The sequence below is a fragment of the Mustela lutreola genome, chromosome 4 (genome assembly GCF_030435805.1).
Source record: "Mustela lutreola isolate mMusLut2 chromosome 4, mMusLut2.pri, whole genome shotgun sequence".
NCBI classification, from domain to species: Eukaryota; Metazoa; Chordata; class Mammalia; order Carnivora; family Mustelidae; genus Mustela; species Mustela lutreola.
Genome location: NC_081293.1, coordinates 63,081,711 through 63,101,054, shown reverse-complemented (window position 1 = coordinate 63,101,054; position 19,344 = coordinate 63,081,711). Strand labels below are relative to the sequence as shown.

The window sequence follows — 19,344 nt, the reverse complement described above, 5'->3', positions numbered from 1 at the left end:
GATCCCAAATCAAAACATGAAAATGCAGAAGGGAATGAAGAACACCAAAGAGGGAAACTAAATTGGTAAATACAAACATGAATCGTACAAACAATAATCATAACATCACCTGAGTTTTAACACTATATGTACAACAAAAACAAAAAGTGAGAGATAGTTTAATAGGAAAAGTTGCAATTTGTCTTAGTCTATTATAAGAAAAGAACATATGTTGCATGTCTAGATGAACCACACTGTATAAATAGTTAATGACAAAAATTACAAAATAATAGAAGGGATAAATGGTATTTTTTTGAGTATGATTAGTCCTAAGGAAGGAAAGAAAAATGGAAAAAAGCAACATGAAACAGATAGTTTTAATAGAAAATGAATGGTGGGATGCCTGGGTGGCTCAGTCGGTTAAGCATCCAACTCTTGATTTCAGCTCAGATCATGATCTCAGGGTTGTGGGATCGATCCCCATGTCTGGCTCTGTGCTCAGCATGAGTCAGCTTGTCTCTCTCCCTCTGTTCCCTCTCTCTCTCTCTCCAAATAAATAAATAAATAAATAAGATCTGAATGGCAACATTGTATATATAAACTGAACTATGCAAGTAATTACATTAAGCATAAATGAACTAAATACATCAAGATTTATGGTTGTTAGATTAAACAGCTACATTGTGCCTAAAGACTCACACTTGAAAGATAAAAGCACAGAAAAGTGGACAGTAAAGAACAACAGCAACAACAAAGCCACAAAAACACTGAACATAAGTGGTATATCTATACTAAAGTCAAAGTAGATTTAATGCCAAAAAGAATTATCACAGATAAAGACAGAGGTTTCGTAATTATTGAAGTGGGAATCCAGCAGGACACTATCATACAATACTAAATTTGTATGTACTCCATAATGAAGCTTCAAATATTGAAACAGAAATGGGCAGAATTAAAAGAAGCAATGAACAAATCCATACTTGTGGGCGCCTGGGTGGTTTAGCTGGTTAAGCGTCTTGGCTCAGGTCATGACCCCAGGATTCTGGGATCCATTCTGAATCTGGCTCCCTGCTCCTTGGGGAATCTACTTCTCCCTCTGCCCCTGCCCGCCCCCCTCCCTTTCCACCCCTGTGTGCGCACCCTCTCTCTCCAGCTCTCTCTCAAAAATAAATACATAATATATTTTGAAAAAGCCATACTCTTAATGCAAAACTTTAGCATATTTCATTTAATAACTTATAAAATAGTCTAACAAAAAATATCCATAAAAACAACACACTTGACCAACTTGATCTGACTTATATAGAATACTACATCAAGAGACGATAGAATTCACCTTCTTTTCAAGGGCAAATGGATCTTTTACTGAAGTCATAAAGAAAGATACAACAAATCTGAAAAAATTAAAGTCATTCATAGTGTGCTATTTTTCTACAATAAAATCAAAATACAAATCAATAACAAAATATAACTAGAATAATGCAACTACTTGGTAATTAAATACTTTAACAACAATGAATTTGACCATTAAAGTGAAATGGATAAAATCCTAGAAAAATACAACTTACCCAAACTGTCAGAGGTAGAAAATCTGAATAGTTCACTATCTATTAAAGATAGTTAATTCATTATTTTAAAAAAATCTCCCCCAAAGAAAATTCTAGGCTCTCTTGGTTTCACTGGTAAATTCTCACAATATTTAAGGAAAAGAAAAATAACACAAATCTTGCTTAACCTCTTCCAGAATACAGACTGTTTTTCAAATCCAACTTTTGTTGAGACCAATATAGCACAATTCCAAAACCTGACAAGGACATTACAAGAAAGAAGTACAGACCTATCACTCATGAACACAGATGTAAAAATCTTTAAAAAATTTTTTGACAATTGAATCTAGTGACATGAATCGAACCTATTCTAGGAATGTAAGATTGGGTTAACATTCGAAAGTTAATCCAACCATATTAACCAAAAAAAAAGGAGAAACTTTAAATGAACATCTTGATAGATACAGAGAAATAATTTGACAAAACTTCTCTCTCCCTCATTTATTATATATTAAAAAATACTCTTCACAAACTGAGAATAAAAAGTAAACTTTCTAAAACAAATAAAGAATATTACAAAAAATCAACAGCAAACATCATACCCAATGGTGAGATATTGAAAACTTCCCTTCTGATCAGGAGTGAGACAAGAACGCCAGCTGTTATTACTTACATCCAATATTTTGCTGGAGGTCCTATCCATTGCAATATATTTTAAAAGATATTCAGATTTGAAAGAAAAAAAGAAAAAAAGAACTGTCAGTATTTCTAGACTGCATGATTATATCCTACAAAAATTCAAAAGAATCCATAAACTATTTGAAATAATAATTGAAACTGCAATGTTGAAATAATAATTGAAATCTGCAATAATAATTGAAATCTGCAATACAAGATCATTATTTAAAAATCATTTGTATTTCTATATATTGTTACAACTGCAATGTCATATTTTAAAATGTACTTTTTATGTTAGTATAAAACATAAGCTATATAGTAATAATTTCAACAAAAGATTTGCAATGCCCAGTAAACATTCTTGAGAGAGACTAATATCTAAATGAATTTAGGAATACACTTTCAATATTTAGAAGGCTCAATGTGCCCGTTCCCAGACTAATCTACAAATTAACACTATCCCAGTCAAAATCCCAGCAGGCTTTTGTTTTTGTTTTTGTTTTAGAGAAGGTGACAAGCTGATTCTAAAATTTATACGGAAATGCAAAGGCCCAAGGATAACTAAGGCAATTGAAGAGAAAGAACAAAGCTGGAAGATTCATTGTTCCTGAGAACAAAACACATCATAAAGCTAGAGTAGTGAACTCAAAGTTATATAAACTAATCAGTTAACTAGATTAGAGAGCCCACACATAAATGGTCACCTGATTCATGACAAAGGCAATAATGCAATGGGTGAAGAATAATATTTTCAACAAATGTCGCCGGATGAACTGGACATGTGAAAAAACATATATGGACCCCTTTCTCTCCTCTTACTCAAATAATAATTTCAGTTGGATTGTAGATTTAAATGTGAAAATTAAACAAAAAGGCTTAGAGGACAGCATGGGAACATATCTTCATGACCTTGAAGGAGGGAGAGATTTCTTAAATGAGACCTAAAATGTGCTGACTTATATAAAGGAAAATCTCCTCATATGTATTTATAACAAGGGACTGTATCTCGAGTACACAGAAACTTCCACTGATCAAGGAGAATAAGGCAGACAACCCAAGAGAAAAATGAAGAAAAGATTTGAACAGACATTTCACAAGACAATATCAAATATCCAAAAACATGTGTGAATGAGTGCTTCACCCTTGTTAGCCAGCAGGGGCTTGTGGATTAAACCACAATGAGATTGTCAGCACACATCCCCCAGAATGGCTCAATTAACATGAGAAAATTCCAAGAGTTGGAGAGGATGTGTAGTGTTTGGGACCCTTCCACATGATGGGTAGGTTTGTTTATAAATTTGAATAACATCTTTGAATACTTTTAGTCAGCATCTACCCAAACCAAAAAGGTTACGTGCAATACGATTTCATTTACGTGAAGCACACAGAAGCAGGCCTGATCCATGCTGTTTGCTGTCAGGGTAATGGTTACCCCAGGGGAGGAAACAGTGGGTCCTTGATAGGAATACAAAGGAATGTTCTGGGAAGCAGAATCTCTGTTTCTTGATCTGGATTCTGGTCACATGAGTGTATCTAGTTGTGAAAATTCATTATGATTCACACTTACGATATGAAAAATTACCTGTGTGTTCATCTCCAATAAAAACTTTAATCTAACAACTTATTTTTAGAGAGGAATTAGACTAGGTGGTAGACACTGAAAAACACTACTTATTTTCACCTGATAATAGTCATGCTCCAAAGAAGCTGTCTTTTTAAATTACCTTCTGATCTTAGCCATGAGCCTAGTACAATACATCTCTTAGCATAACCTAGAAAATCAGTCCTGCACTGCTGGGGGCAGAGCGGGGGTGTAGGGAGGGGGGCAACCTTTCTTCCTAATAAGAATTATTTCTATAGCCTGTATTTTATTTTCAAGTTCAGTTCTCTCTTGCCTATAGTTATAAGAGCTTTCTTTTCCCTCTCTGCTTCTAAAAACAAAATTTCACCTAAAATAGAGGAACAAAATTGCCCATGTATTCTGGGTCCTAGAAAACAGGCCCTATTTTGACAGAACATCAGTTTCATAATTCATTCGTCACATAATTGCATAATTCAGACTCATTATCTAACAATCCCCCTATTTTAACTGTATCTTTTTCTGTGTATTTTATTCCACAGCAACATGCTTTCTAGCTCTCCTGCAACCATTTCACTTAGGGGAGATGTCTCAAAGGTTTCTCTTCACATAATAAATTACCAAGAAAGAAAAAAAAGCCTTGAAGATTTTTGAAAAATAGGCACTGAGAACCTTCTAGCATACAGGTCATTTACTGCACATTTGACAATTAGTCTTTGAGAGCCCTATGGGTGCCAGGGAATGGTCGAGGCACAAGGGATACAACAGAATCATGGTCAGCCTGTGGGTTCTGAATTTAGATGGTTCCAAATTCAAATCCTAGCTAGATAATTTGCTACTCCTGTGAAAATGATATTTGCTTTATAGCTCTGTGTCTCAGTTTACTCATTTTTAACATAGGGTACCCGTAATGCCTTTCCCCAAGTCTTGCTAGGAAGGTAAAATAGCATATTCTGTGGAGTCACCTAGAATCATCCTCAGTACGTGGTCAACAACTGATACACACTAGCTGATATTACTGGAAGAGATGACAACTAAAGTTATTTGCTGAATTACCTGTTGACAAATTTTGCCACCATCATCACTGCTGTGTCTCCTTCCCTAGTCCCCTAATCTTTGTTAGTCAGGCAATGACAAACATGTTAGACTAGTAACTAGGGGAGTCCTTCATTCATACCAGCTCCTGCCCTTTCCAAACAAGGACACTCAATCCCAGATACGTTGCCCCACCTGAATAGAACCTCATTCAGCTCATTAGGGGGTGAAGATGGCTTTAGACCTCAGGTCTCCACATTCCCAGTCCAGGAATAGGGCTGGAAAACCGTGCCAGTTGGAAGCCTGGCCCATTCTCCGATATGGCTCCAGTCTAACCCAAGCCAAGGGAGGAAATAAGTAATAATCGTCCTGGGTGGTAGAGGCGCAGGGCACCTTGCTGTAAATTGTCTATTTTTAGCCTCTCTATATGGCCTCCTCTCTGCAGACTCACTCAGGCTAACAGACTGCTGTGGGATTTAAGGCACTCTCCATGGTGTTGCTTGGTGGTTGCCATGCCAACAAAATTTAACAGAAATAGAGTTTTCTAGTAGATTATTCTGGTAGAGGGTTTAAAGCTAGATTAGAGTGCCGACTCTGAAGCTGAAACGAAGCAAGCAATTAGTAATGGAACATAGTAGGCACGCCATTATTCTTGTTGGATAAACAGAATACATAAATGCAATTAGGTGTGTTAGGGAGATGAAGATGTAACAGCAGAGAACTTATCTGCTACATAAAGTCAATACTTAACGTCAGTCTGGAGCAAGTTTACTCATATCCTTCCTCCCTGGATTTTCATAATTACCTGACATTCTGTGTGACATGATTTGTCTGACTGAAGAGGACTGCCTCTGATCTTCAGGACACTTCCTAGCTCTGTCATTCAGGGGTCGAAGGGCACACAGATGCTAATCTGGGGTCCTCCTTTGATCTGGGGAGCTTATTCACATTTGAAAGGGTCTGTGTTTGGTCCTTCTAAAGTCACTTTTTGGCAAATGTAACCACTGTATTTAATAAAGTGCATTTGCCATTTAGAAAGCCTCTGTGGGTCAAGAAACCTGTGTTTGAAAGGCTGTCCTGGTTACCATGAGAAGATGCAAGGAGACAAGGAGACAAGGAGAGAGGCAAGGCAGCCCGTAAATCTCCATTCATAAATCTCCATTCAGTTCTCAGGGCTTTCAGCAGGATGGTCTGACAACCCTGGCCATAGTCTCTTTCCCTTTTCAATGAAATCTTTTTTCCCCAGTAATCATTTTGCCTTCCTTCCCTCCTTCCTCCTTGCCTATTCTTCCATCTTGCCCAGAGTATTTTCCACTCCCCATCTCTCTCTTTGATGGTGGCAGTGGAAAGAGCACAGCCTTTTGGAGTCTAGACAATTCATATCCTTACTATCTCTGATGCTTGTAAGTGGTGTGACCTTCAGCAACTTTCATGACATCTCAAGCAGCATTTCCCCTTGCACTACAAATGTCTGCCTTGAATGGATTTTAACAACGAATTGTTTCTCAGACTTCAGTGGATATGAGAGTTACCTGGAGATAGGGGGAAATGCAGATTCTCGAGAATCATACCACATAGATTTCAAGTAATTATTCCAGGTAAAAATTCCAGACATCTGCATTTTAACAAGCTTCCCAGACTTCAAGAACCCTTCTCTGAGAAACATTAGATATCGTCATAAACAGTCAGCAGGAAACATGTTGTAAATATTCCAAAGGTGGAATGATCATTATTCATTCAGTAGACATTTATTGAACATCTACTATGTACCTGGCACAATTCTAAGCCCTGTAGCTATGTCCTACTTAATTTCTTTTACTACAAATTTAATTTGTCCCACATATCTATGCCTGTCCATCCCACTAGCTGTAAGATCCTGAAGGGCAGGATAAAATAGCATAATGTAGTATAAAAGAACATACATATTAGGAGACATGGATTCTAATCCTGATTCTATTACTTACTTGCTATATGACTTCAGGAAAGTAATTTTTTCTCTCAGAATTTTATTTTCTTGTCAGAAATTGGAAAGGCTGTGAGAATAGTGATTAAAATCTGGAGTTTAGAGTCCTGGCTCTAATCCTTTCTAGGTGTGTCATTTTAGGAAAGTTAGTTAACTTTTTTGAGCCTCAGCTTTCCCTTAAGTAGAAAGGGAATTCATTTCAACATTTATTCCTTCAAAAAATATTTACTGAGCACTTTGTATGTGACCAACACCGTAACAGGTACTGTGAATATGCTGGGAAGTAGGACAAAGTCCCTGACTCATGTAGCTTATGATTTAATAATGGACATAAATATTAAATAGGTAATTCTACAAATTTTTTCCATTGTGATAAACTCTGCTGTGGTAAATTTTACTAGCAGGAGCTAAATGGCTGGGCAGGATCAGGGCAGACCTCCTGGGAATGGCACCACGGAAGCTGAGCCCTGACAGATAAGTAGGCATTATCCAGAAAGAAGGACCTGAGATGGAAAAACTGAACACTTGGAGGAAGAAAGGAATACCAGTGTGGCTGAAACCAAGGGCACAGGGTCCCCTCTCCTTCGCAGGTGTTGGCAAGATTAAATGAGATAATAAAATGCTTAGCACAGTGCCCAGCGTAAACACAATGATCATGGAGATAGCACACCTTTTGGTTTGTTGTAGACAGTAAATGAAGAAGTACTGTGTAAATGAGAGGTTCTCAAAACTAGTGTTCATTAGAATTACCTGCAGAACTTGTTAAACCACAGAATGCCTGCTCCCACTTCAGAGTTTCGGATGTTTGGTGTGAGGCACGTAATTTGCATTTCTAACTAGTTACTAACCAATGCTCATGCTGCTGGTTGGAAGTGGGAGGATACCACTTAAGAGCAAGTGGTGTAACTGTAAGGTCCTGAATGTCTATCAAAGTTGAGTTTCCCGCAGTGCTCAACTCTATTCCCTACATAGTACAACCTCTCCATAATTATTTGATACTATCCTTGATACTTTTAGGGTGAAAAAAGGATATTGAAAATCCCTATCCTTTTTTTTTTTTAAACGGGAGGAACTCAAGGACCAGAGGCAGGGAGCTAAGAAATGGGAGGGGCCTGAACCCTAGAGCCTTTTTTCTCAAGGGCTACATTTGGTCTATTTTGTTCTAAGGCTTTCCCTGTATGCATCTCTCATCCGCTAGATGACCAAGATGAGATTGCCCTCCAATACATGTACATTTCACACTTAAAAATATTTTACTAAGTGAATTGGTTTTTGAAATAAACATTTTTGAGAGGGTCACCGGATGAATTCAATGAAATATCTTTTCAAAGAGAAAGCACCCCAGCACAACAGCCTATACCACCCTTTATGTGGAAGTGAGTGCGTATTTAGTTCCCATTCTCTTCATTTTTGTTTTGTCGTTGTTGGTGGTGTTATTGTTTTGTTTTGTTTTTTAATAGATGCGTAGGCTTCTCTCTTGTACCTGAAATAACCAGAGCTGATTTTATCAGTGTTGTTCTGGGTCAGAGGGAGTGTTTTACCCTCACAACTTCATTTGATCCTCATCACCCCAGTAGAAGGTAGTTCCCCATTATCTCTTTCACAGATGAGAAATCCAAGACAGAAAAGTCCAACTTGATGCAGATCCTAGGAGTCAGGATTTGAATCCCAGCATTAGGATTTGAATCATGTCTGACTCCAGAGCTTGGGCTCTTAATTACATAAACAAACGAAATCTAAGATAGTCATTGAGGTATTCACAGCAGAAATAAAATCAGCGTTGAAAGGAGCAGTATGGCAAACTCTGAGAACAGAGACACCCTTAGGAGTCGAGAAGATGCATTGAAATAACTAATACGGATGAGCAGAATCTCCCTTTCTAATAAGAAAACCCAACAGTAACTTTTACCCTGGTTTCATACTTCAAGAGTTAGACCAGGAATACCCTGAAACAGGTTAAAATAAGATGCTGAGTCATCAGGGTCTTTCTGAAGGAAAACCTCCGTAAGATGAGAGATCTTCGCTCCTGCGGGGAGAGGCAGGGACTGGATGCCTGAGGACTCCGGGAGGGAGGAGGCGTGTCCCTCACAGATCCGGGAGAGGGCGTTGGGGGGGGGGGGGTCTTCTCGCTTTATTTATTCACAACCCACATACTTCACTAGATTTAGTTCTGCCGGTTAACATAGCACCAGGATGCTCGGCTGGTAAGGCTAGAGGAGACTCTAGGTTATTCGGGGACATTCTCGTCCCCGTTGCTTAGGAAGAAGTGGTCCTAAAATGAACCACCGGACCTTGCTGCCGGCAGATTAGCGAAGATACCCAAGCCGCGCCTCATCCTCACCCACACTCTCCCGCTCCCCAGTAACTGTAAAGTGCAAAAGAGCTGGCCGGGGCCTGCAGAGAGCGCAGCGCCTCCAAGCCTGGCACGCTTTTCCCCTTCCCTCCCCCCGGGGAGCGATCCCGGCGTCTCCCCGCGTGATGTCAGTGGGATCCTGAGCCCCATCCCGCTTCACGGCTGGGGGCGGGCAGACGGTGCCTCCCCACGCGGAGCAGAGCGGGGTGTCGCTCGCGGGGCCGCGGCGCCCCAGGCCCAGCCCCCCGCTCCCCGGGCGTCCGCTCTCGGGCGCCGGGGTCCCCGGCAGCCGCGTGCGCCGCCCCCGCCACGCTCCGCCCCGGACGCCGCGGGTCCCCGCGCGAGGGTGCGCGGGGGGTGGGAGCGGGCCCCGGCTTAGCCTGATTTACGGCTCTGCTGAAAACCGCTTCGCTCCCGCAGCAGTAGCACCGGCCGCGGCGGCAGCAGCAGCGGCTGCAGCTGCAGCAACAAGTCGGGTAAGTGGCGGCAGCTGGGCTTCTGCGCCTGCGGCCCGGCCCGGGGGGCGCGGCAGAGGGGGCCGGCCGAGCGGTCCCGGGCTGGGGAGGGGTCCCGTCCTCTCCGCGCGGCGGGGAGTTGCGCCGTCGGCCCCCACTTGCGGGAACTCGTGCGCGCACGAATCCACTCTGGCACCTCAGGGCTGGCCCGCAGCGGAGCGGGGGCGGGGAGAGCCGGGACCCTCGGGGCAGTGACTTGGCCAGACTGCCCTGGGCGGGCAGAGGGAAATTAGGGCTTTAACGCCAACCCTGTAGATTGGGGTTTTCGCTGGGCCCTTGAAAGCATGAGTACTCCCAGAGTGTGTGATTACCCATTTCCCCAGTCAGGGATGCCAACCCTTTCCCATTGCCGCCTGGAATCGTGACTTCCCCTGCCTTCACCTTTCTGCTGCCGTTTCGGCCAGGGTTTGCAGCCTATCTTACGGCCGGAGTAGCACAGGAAGAGGTTTTCCTCTCTGGGGGGCCAGAGGCTTATTAACCTGGAGGCTTTTCCTAGCTGGCTGGGGACGGTTTGGGCCTCTGCTTTTCGAAGAGGTTGAGGTTCCAATAACAACACTTTGCAGGTATAGACCCTTAGCTGAGCTTCCTCTTTTTGGGGCCCAAGTCTTGTTAACATTAAAATAGAAGCCATTCCTGGAGGGAATAGATATGCCCCGCTTGCAGAATAGGGTTGCTAGCAGTCATCTGTTGCTAGGGCTAAGATAATAAATTCTTACAAGGAAATAAGAACTTCCTGTTATTAAAAGAGTTATGCTGATACCTGCCAGGTTCACATATTGGCCATCTCTAAAGGTTATCATATTAAAACAGGATCAGAGATGAGATAAATCATTCAGAAAACCATATCTTTATAAAGTCTTGGCCATGGCCATGGCCCCTAGTGGGTCAAAACGTATTTGATATCTTGAGTTTCCAAATGTCAGTAATTCTGGAATATGGAGACTGTCATTAAAATAACATTTTGCTTTCTGGCATCACAGCAATAACTGAAAGCAAAATCTCAGGTTGAAAAATTTCCAGCTGATTCTGTGTTTAATGCCACTGCACCTAGCTTGAGTAATATCATTCTTATGTTTGAAGAAAGATCGCTGAACTCGCTCTCTCGGGACAGTTTTGACAATTCATGTGAGTCTTCCTCATTTTTGGAATTCATGCTTATCAGGATTGTATCAGTAAAATAGGGCACAGATTTGCAGTTAGTGCACTCAGTTCGGGAGGGCAAGAAACTTGAATTTCACTTCTGGAGCTGCCATGTTCCATCTGGCTTTGAATTCATTACTTTACCTCCTTGCTCCAGTTTTCTCATCTGCAAAAAGAGAATGTTATCCACCTTCTTTATCCTGGGCAGGGGTTGCAGAGGCTGGCAGGCTTTTTCCTAAAGGCCAAGGAGTAAATCATTTTGTCTTGGCAGGCTGCAGAGGTCACTCACCTTTGCCTTTAGTGCAAAAGCAGCAGTAGGCAACACAGAAAGGATTTGGCCCACAGATTGTAGGTTTTAATTTTAATGTGAGACATTATATACCAAAGGCATTTGAAGCCAAAGGCCTCTGCCCGTGGTGTTGATGAACGGGCCACAAGTGTTTCAGGAGCATTTTTTTTTAAGATTTTTATAATTTATTTCACAGACAGAGATAGGCAGAGAGGCAGGCAGAGAGAGAGGAGGAAGCAGGCTCCCTGCTGAGCAGAGAGCCCAATGCCCGGCTTGATCCTAGGACCCCAGGATCATGACCTGAGCCTAAGGCAGAGGCTTTAACCCACTGAGCCACTAGGTGCCCCTCAGGAGCGTTTTTTAAACAGATGTGTGAACTATCTGTTTTATGTTGCCCTGTTCAGGACTTGAAGAGTAATGCAACAGAAGGCTTTTGAGGAAAGCAGATACCCCTGGCAGGAGTCCTTCGAGAATGTTGCTGTGTGCCTGCCATTCCGCTGCCCGAGGTGTGGAGACCATACCAGATTTAGAAGTCTGTCCTCATTGAGGGCCCATCTGGAATTCAGTCATAGCTACCAGGAAAGAACCCTCTTGACCAAATGCAGCCTCTTTCCGTCCTTCAAAGACACAGACCTAGTTACTTCCTCAGAACCCCTGAAGCAGGGAAAACTGCAGGGCACCGGCCACGTGGTGAAGCAGAAACCCAGCTATGTGAACTTGTACAGCATCTCGCACGAACACTCCAAGGACAGGAAGCCATTCGAGGTGGTGGCCGAGCGGCCCGTGTCCTACGTGCAGACCTACACGGCACTGGACCTGCGTGCAGACTCGCTGGAGGGGCCGCGCTCCAGTCCCGGACTGCCCACCCCGGACACCAAAGCCGCTTTCGAGGCTCATGTCCGAGAAAAATTCAACCGGATGGTCGAGGCTGTGGACAGGACCATCGAGAAGAGAATCGATAAGCTCACCAAAGAGTTGGCCCAGAAAACTGCCGAACTGTTGGAAGTTCGGGCGGCCTTTGTGCAGCTGACGCAGAAAAAGCAGGAGGTGCAGAGGAGAGAGCGGGTCCTGAACCGCCAGGTGGATGTGGCGGTGGAGATGATCGCTGCGCTGAGGCAGCGCCTGACCGAGTCGGAGGAGGAGCTGCTGCGGAAGGAAGAGTAAGTGGTGCGGCACCATCGCTTTAAACACCTCCCCCCGGGGTACGGGCACATGTAAAGTCAGGATTGGTTTTTATTGCTTGCAGGTACCTCGGCTGCCTTTCTCACTGATACAGTTGAACTCGGGACCCACAAGGCTTTTGATACTATTTATCCTCTCTGTGTATAGTCTACGAGCCGGCAGCAGGAAAGACAAAATATGGAGTCCCTTCTCGCCTTGGAAACTACAGCACGTTTTGAGAGAGAGGAGTAGTGGGGTCTATGCATGGTGGGATCGGTTCCCAGCGCTAGCTGGTGAGCTGGGGCAGGTGAGTGGGCGGGCAGAGAGGGGGCTCTAGCCCAGCCATTCCTTCTTGGTAGCCTCCGCCTAGCAGAGTCAAGAGCATGAGATGCTGTCTTGTTCAAGTATAAAAATATGCTCTGAATACCAGTAATTCTGGCTGCTTTGCCATTTTGGATTATCTGCTCGTGTTAATTAAATGTTGGTAGCTGAGAATCCATTTAATTATAGTTTTTATTTGGAAGAAGCCGACATTAGTAAACCCAGAGGAGACTTTCTGATCCTGCTAGCTTCTGTGATTTTAGTTTGAGAATTTTCTTTTTGTAGAATGGTATGACTAGAGTCAGTCAGGCCTGTTCGCACAGAGTTGGCAAGTGGTTTTCACAAGATAGAGGTGAAAGACATCGTACTTGGAAAAGCATTTCCTCATCAATAACTATGGCTTCAACTCAAACTAGAAAAGCTTACCTAGTAATGCAGTGTATTTCCCAAATGCAGAATGTTAGATTTAATTTTAAATGGAGGCTCAGAATTTGTAGAATCAAAGAGCATAAAAATGGATACCCTAGGAAAAAGTAGGAGCAAGGTTTCAAATAATCTGGGTTATATTATAGAGATTGACTTAATTTCCTACTTTCCGTGGCTACTAGAACACTTCTACCCTGTATTATCTCTTAAAATGTAGTAAAGCTTCTCTGTTTGGTTTGAGGCTGAGAAACCCTATATATTAAAGAGATCATTACCTAGTGTCACTAAATACCTACATTGTACCTAGAGGGAAAACCTGCTCTGATCATCTAGAAATTTTTTTAATTACCTAGTGAGCACAGATTCGAATCAGCCATGGATTTACTTGCCTTTTAGGGAAATAATCTGTAATGAAAAATGTTTCTCTCTGGGCTTCTGGAGTTTCCTTGTGGGAAGTTGTGCCATGATGAACTATTGTGGCCAGCAGGGTGATTAACATTGCATCACCGGAAAAATGGCAGTTGGGGTTCCCTAGGTGCAAAGAAAAGCTTAGAATGAAATTTGTGGTGTTTGTTTGGTTGAAGAGCAGTGAATTTAAAAGGAAAACAAACTTCACATATTGATTTGTCATATTTTACTTATTAATTACACAAGTAATAACAAATGTGGGATTTGGGCTGGTGGTTGCTGGGAAGGAAGCCAGTATGATGGCAGGGAGAATCCTATAGTTAGATCTAAGTTATTCTCAAGGATCTAAATTTTATTTGGCATTGTGAGTTCAAAAGTGCTTTATTATTAAGAACATCTGGTTGACTTTGTAAAAGTGGGACATGCATGGATCAATTATGATAATGTTAACCCAGTGCTAGCACCTGAGGACCAATTGAAAAAGTAATACATACTCAAAAAAAATGTAACAGGGTAGAATTGTATGTGTTAAAAGGGTCCCTTCCTCTCCAACGATACCCTGCTCCATCCTCCAGAGAAAGCTACGGTTTAGGTCAGTGAATGTCCTTCTAGAGCTTTCCTGTGTAGATACAATCATATGTACTTTATACACGGACATACTATATTCTCCCAAATGGAATCGTGACATATACTGTTCTGCCACTTGTGCATGGAATATTTTTCGTTTTAATGTGGTATGTCGCAGGCATCTTTCAGGTCCTGAGTATAGGATTATGTCATTCCTTTTGGCTCTTGCATGGTATTCTGTGGTGTGGATGCATTCATGCCTGATTCCATCAGTTTGCTATTAATGAATACACGGTTTTGTTCTGTTTTTCTAGTATTAAAAATAATGCCTCAGTTAACATCCTTATACATACATCTTTGTTCACGTTTTTGTGAGTATATCTGAAGATAAATTATGAATTGGTTTTTAGTATGTCATTTTGGACAGCCGGGGAGGAGGGGAAGCAATAGTATTAAACAAACAAACAAAAACTTTAAATGAAAATATAGTGAAGCTGCCTTAAACTTTTAGACATAAAATTAACAAAGTCTCCATTTTTTTTAAGCCTTCATTTGGCCTGGCTTGTCAGTTTCTGTATTCAAGTCTCAAATAATCACTCTTTCTGTACATAAAATAACACTGAAAGAGTCTTGTTTCCAGGAAGGACACTAGAGCTCTTGGTCTGAGAGGGAGACTATGGCCAGCTCTGTCAGGGTCTGTGGTGTTCAATCTCCCTGACACCCGCCTCTGCCCCCGAAATGGGGATGGAGAGCAAGTCAGCTGCCCATCTGCCACACCATTGAAACCGAATTCATTTGACTAGATTTGCCTGCCTGGGACAAGGCCCTTCCCTCCTCACCAGCCTCACAGTGCTGTGTCATGGACCCAAGAGGTGACCTCTTAGTATGGGACAACCCTATTTGGCCAGAAAGCAAACCAGGGGCTAAACCCCTCCAAATGAGCTCTCAAGACTCATTTGTGAGAAAACGCAGGTGGTTACAGTCCTAGTCGATGTGGATGTCAACTTGGGGACCCTTTGAGACCCAAATGGGAGATTCCATTAAAAAAAAACCCGAACACCTACATGAGACTCTCTTGCGTATGGATTTTTTTTTCCATCCACTTTAAAAGCCTTTCAAGTGAGGCTTAGGAGGCACACTTGGTTATGGATTTTGCATGAGGCTCTTCTGCTTACGGATTTGTTCTCTCAACTTTAAAATCCTTTCTTTCAAACTGAAATGAAAGACTCCAGGGCCGCTTCTGCCCCGAAGCTGTCTATAGGCTGAATCACCGTGCATTGTAGAGGCCGAAGTAAACTCTAACAGAGGAGATGGGTTGGATAGGCAGTATCTTGTACTTTGGGGCTGGTGAGTCTCATTGTACCTCTGGAGAGAGGTGTCTGTAAGTCTCTGGAGCACAAATCCAAGGGAGCTGTGCCCATCATCTTCGCAAAGTCTCTGCAACTTTACAAGTCCTACTGAAGCAGGTATTTACTTATTAAGGAGTTTTCAGAGCTATAAGGTAGCACTGCCCATAATCAGGTAAATCAATCCCAGCCGACCTTGCAGTAAGGTATCCCTTAACAAGAGAGGACGGACTTGGATGGTAGCTGAGTTGTGGTTGAGTCGGTCATCCAAGGTTTGGAGCACACCCGTGCAATGCTGTGAATCCCGAGTATTTCTGTACCTTCCTCTGGTGAGACTGGGAAGCCCTACCTGAGCACCCGTGATGGGCCGGACACTGTGCTATGGGCATACGGGGAACAAAAACTCGCTGTTTTCCTCTAAGGAGCTAAGATCCTACATAGGAAGAATAAAAGATCCTGCAATCATGTCCATGTTCAGACCCAAGGTAGCTGAGCAAGTGCTTAAATACAAGGTATGGTTTCAAGTTGATAAGCCATTAAAGAACAGATTTTTTTTTTTTTTTTTAATGTGGAGTGTCCACACTGAGAAAGTGAGGAGGAAGGGCAGTGTTCGCATCAGTGGCGTTGAGGAGAGTGACGTTGAAGGGACAGCAGGAAGAAGAAGGACTGTTAGTGAGGGGCCCTGGGGAGGTCGTGTGATTTGGGAACTGAAAGGTATTCCTGTCTCCTTCAGGATAGCACTCTCATTTTACAGAAGTAGAAAATAAGGCCCAGAGCAGTGGAATGACTTGCCCAAGGACAAAAATTTGGTAGCACAGCTGAAATCGAAACCCATATTCCCTGTCTCTCTTCTGAGTGCTTTTCCCATTAATTCACTGTGTCTCAGCCAGACTTTTGAAAATGTGGTATTTGCCCAAAGCGTCAAGACTTATGTAATACTGAATCTGGCCCATTTTGGAATGGGCTGGCTTCCTTGCTGTTTTGAGAGAACTGCTATGGTGACATCATTTATTTCTCTAATGAGATTAAAGCAAATGTCAGCTGGCATCAAAAGTGTTGGGAAATAGGGAAATGCTGGCGTCATAAGTGTGGTTACACTATTCAGCTTCTGGAATACCAGCCCAGGTCTTTTTAACTTGACTCTCTGGATGTCCATGGCCAGTCAAAGTGGAGCATGTGCCACAGCCAGCCCTTGATTGTGATGAGGGGCCCCCTTGTAATTCTGTCTCAACTCCATCCTACTCCCTTGCGAAGTCTGATAGAGATAATCCTTCCCTTCTTCTTTCATTATTTGCCCTGCTCTCTGCTGGGAGTCAGCCCAGGAGACAAACCTTGCACTAAGTCCCTGCCGAGGGCCAGATACTGTTCTAGGTCATGGGTAGAATAGCAGGTGAGTCCTGTTTCTGCTTTCATGACAGCAAGAGGCCAGAAGGTAAAATTAAATGTTAAACGGATCCCTAGGGACATGATGAAAGAGGCATAAAGGGTGGCCTGAGCCAGGTAACCGGCATTTAGGTTTCTATCCTAAGCTTGCTGTGGGATGCTGGACTTTTAAAGGTAAGTTTGACTTGGTAACTTGCTTTGCACAGCTAAACCCTCTTGCCACTTAATTACAGCATTCCTATTTTTGATCAGTGAAAGCAGTAACAACTTGGTCTCCAGATGGATCCATAGCTAGGAAACAGGCCAAGAAAAATCACATTACATGTAGGGTTCAGTGGGACAGGGAGGGGTCTGTTTGCTCCATATTTTAGTGTGTTTATGTAAATGAGGTCCTCTCTTTCCAGGCTGCTTTCCCTGCAGACTTAAAAATAATGTAGGAAAAACTGGACGTCAAACATGTCCTGTTCGGGATGATTAAAGGCTGGAGACCAAGGAGAATATTCCGTTTTTCTCTGTCTAGTGTCAGTCGCCTTCTCTCTGGATTGAGGGCCTTACATGTAGTGTTGGTCGACTTAGTACCAGTAGGAGTCATTTGACTTTCTCATTAAAGGTATTTTTTTAAGCTCTTAATGAGAACTATATACGTTTTGGTTTAGTCAAAGAAGCCAAGAGAGAAAGTTGAGGCCAAAGGCCAACAAAAGTAGAGATGGCCTGGCTTCAGATGTGCCACAGGTGCCGATTCCACAGGGGGCCTGGGGGGCCATGGGGGTACGCAGGAGCCAGCCCTGAACTCCAGGTCAGCAGCCCAGCTCCCAGCACTGGCTGGCTGTAGACTTCAGCTTCAGGATTTGGCTTGTGGCTGACATCGCGGTCTGTCTGAGGTGTTCTGTGATCAATAGCTAGCCTATTTTTAGCCAGAGGTATTTTTACCATTTCACATACCTCCAAAGAGGTTCATAAATCAGTAATGTAAAATGAAATTTAAATAACTTGGTAGAGCTTTGCCTTTGGGAGGAGAAGCTGATTTTAAAGTGTTGTTTAGAATGGAAGAGAAGCATCCATTTTCGATCCCACCCTCGGTCCTGTGGGAGGTACCTGTATTGTGGATTACTTTTTGGTTTTATGCCCCGTACTTGTCTAGAAAAAGATAAAAAGAAACCTCAAGCTCTTTTCGTCAGTTAACGATTTTCAACTAGAAATGGACTGTACATTTCACGCACTCAGCAGAAATTTGTTGTGCGCCTGTTGTGTGCTGGACTTGTGTTTGGTGCGAGGGTGACCACAGTGAAAGAGGCGGCAAGGTCCCTGACCACACAGATGTCCCAGTGGAATGGGGTACATGGCATGACTGGTCCTCTCTGCAGTGTGCATTGTGACAGGGTGCAACGTTCTGCAGGAGAACACAGCAGGTCACCCACACCTAGGCATGTGTGGGAAAGCTTCCTAACGGGAGAGCCCTGAGGTCAGAAGACTCCTTAAGAACAGGGACTAGGGAAAGGCAAGGGGAGAGACCCTAGTGGAAAAACGATGTGTGCAGAAATAAGAATCTGACTCACAGCCAGGATGAAGGAAGATCCCTGGTGCTGGAACGGAGAGGGAGGTGATGTGCATTTATGAGGCCCAAGGGGGACATCAGGCTACAGGATGGCCCTGAAAGCTGGAAACATAGGGAAATAACTGTAAATTACCGTACATGATATGATCAGTGTGTTGTCTCCTATTAACAGTGCAGGGTTCGATGGCTATGTAACATTGTAGCGAACACCACAGTGCACATAATCCCTCTGTCTCTACACCTGCTTCTAGAGTGGTTTCATCCCATGAGAGTGTATCTTTAATTTTTCTGAATTATCCTGTCTTTAACCCACCTCAGAGGAAGAAATGGAAAGGTTTGATCTGTAAAAAAATTAAATATTATCAATGTTTCAGACCTTATGGCTATCCTGTAAATGGATAAGTGCATGGGGGGAAAATACTTTTTCCAAATAAAGCTTTGATTGCACTATAAGGGCTTTTTCACTTGGTGCCCCTCTGTTTCTGAATCTCAAGATATGGACAGATTTCTAGCTCTGCAGATCATTCTGCGTAACAGTGAGCTTCAGGCCAGTTTCTTTTCCTATACTGGTATTTCTTTCTTTAGTACCAAATATTGATTTTGAATAAACATATTTTCCACCAAAGCTTAAAACCTTGAGTTCTCTTATATTTAACCTCTTTAAAAAATACATATAAGAGAAGTCAAAGATAGGGCAGGAGGTAAGGTAGAATCAGTTAGCTTCCCCAAAGCTGGTTTGCACCACGGCCTGATGGGATTTCACACGGGCTCCCTCTGTCTTCTCACCCATCTGGCCCTCCAGTCTTCCCCCTGTATTCTAGGTCACAGGGTTGAGAACCTAAAATAAAACCGCACAAGTGTCTTCCTCTTCTCTCAGATGGCATCGTGTTATTCTTTCTCTTAATCATTCAGCTCAGCTTTGTAATTACATATTTATTTCAGTATTTGTTTCTTTTAATGTTTGCTTCTCCGACTGTATCCAGGCTTAGCACACCACCAGCCTGATCCAGCCTGCTACCTGATTTTGAGGAGCCTGTGAGCCAAGAATTTTTAATTCGAAAAAGAACTCAAGAGAAAACTAATAATTCATGACATATAG

General features: G+C 42.7%; 1 protein-coding gene across 6 annotated transcripts in view; it reads left to right on the top strand.

Annotated features, from left to right (window-relative positions):
• Nucleotides 1-19,344, top strand: part of ZNF365 (zinc finger protein 365) — a 52,794-nt gene that overhangs the window by 19,891 nt on the left and 13,559 nt on the right. For 2 of the 6 annotated variants that reach the window (XR_009352610.1, XM_059170142.1), the window contains exons 1-2: nucleotides 8,944-9,610; nucleotides 11,483-12,238. Coding sequence is in view for 5 of the 6 variants with exons in the window: in XM_059170142.1 (XP_059026125.1) it covers nucleotides 11,496-12,238 (743 nt within the window). In the remaining variant the exon portion in view is untranslated. Of the gene's footprint in view, nucleotides 1-8,942; nucleotides 9,611-11,482; nucleotides 12,239-19,344 lie in introns of those variants that run through there. The other 4 variants (XM_059170145.1, XM_059170146.1, XM_059170147.1 and 1 more) reach the window with 3 other exon arrangements.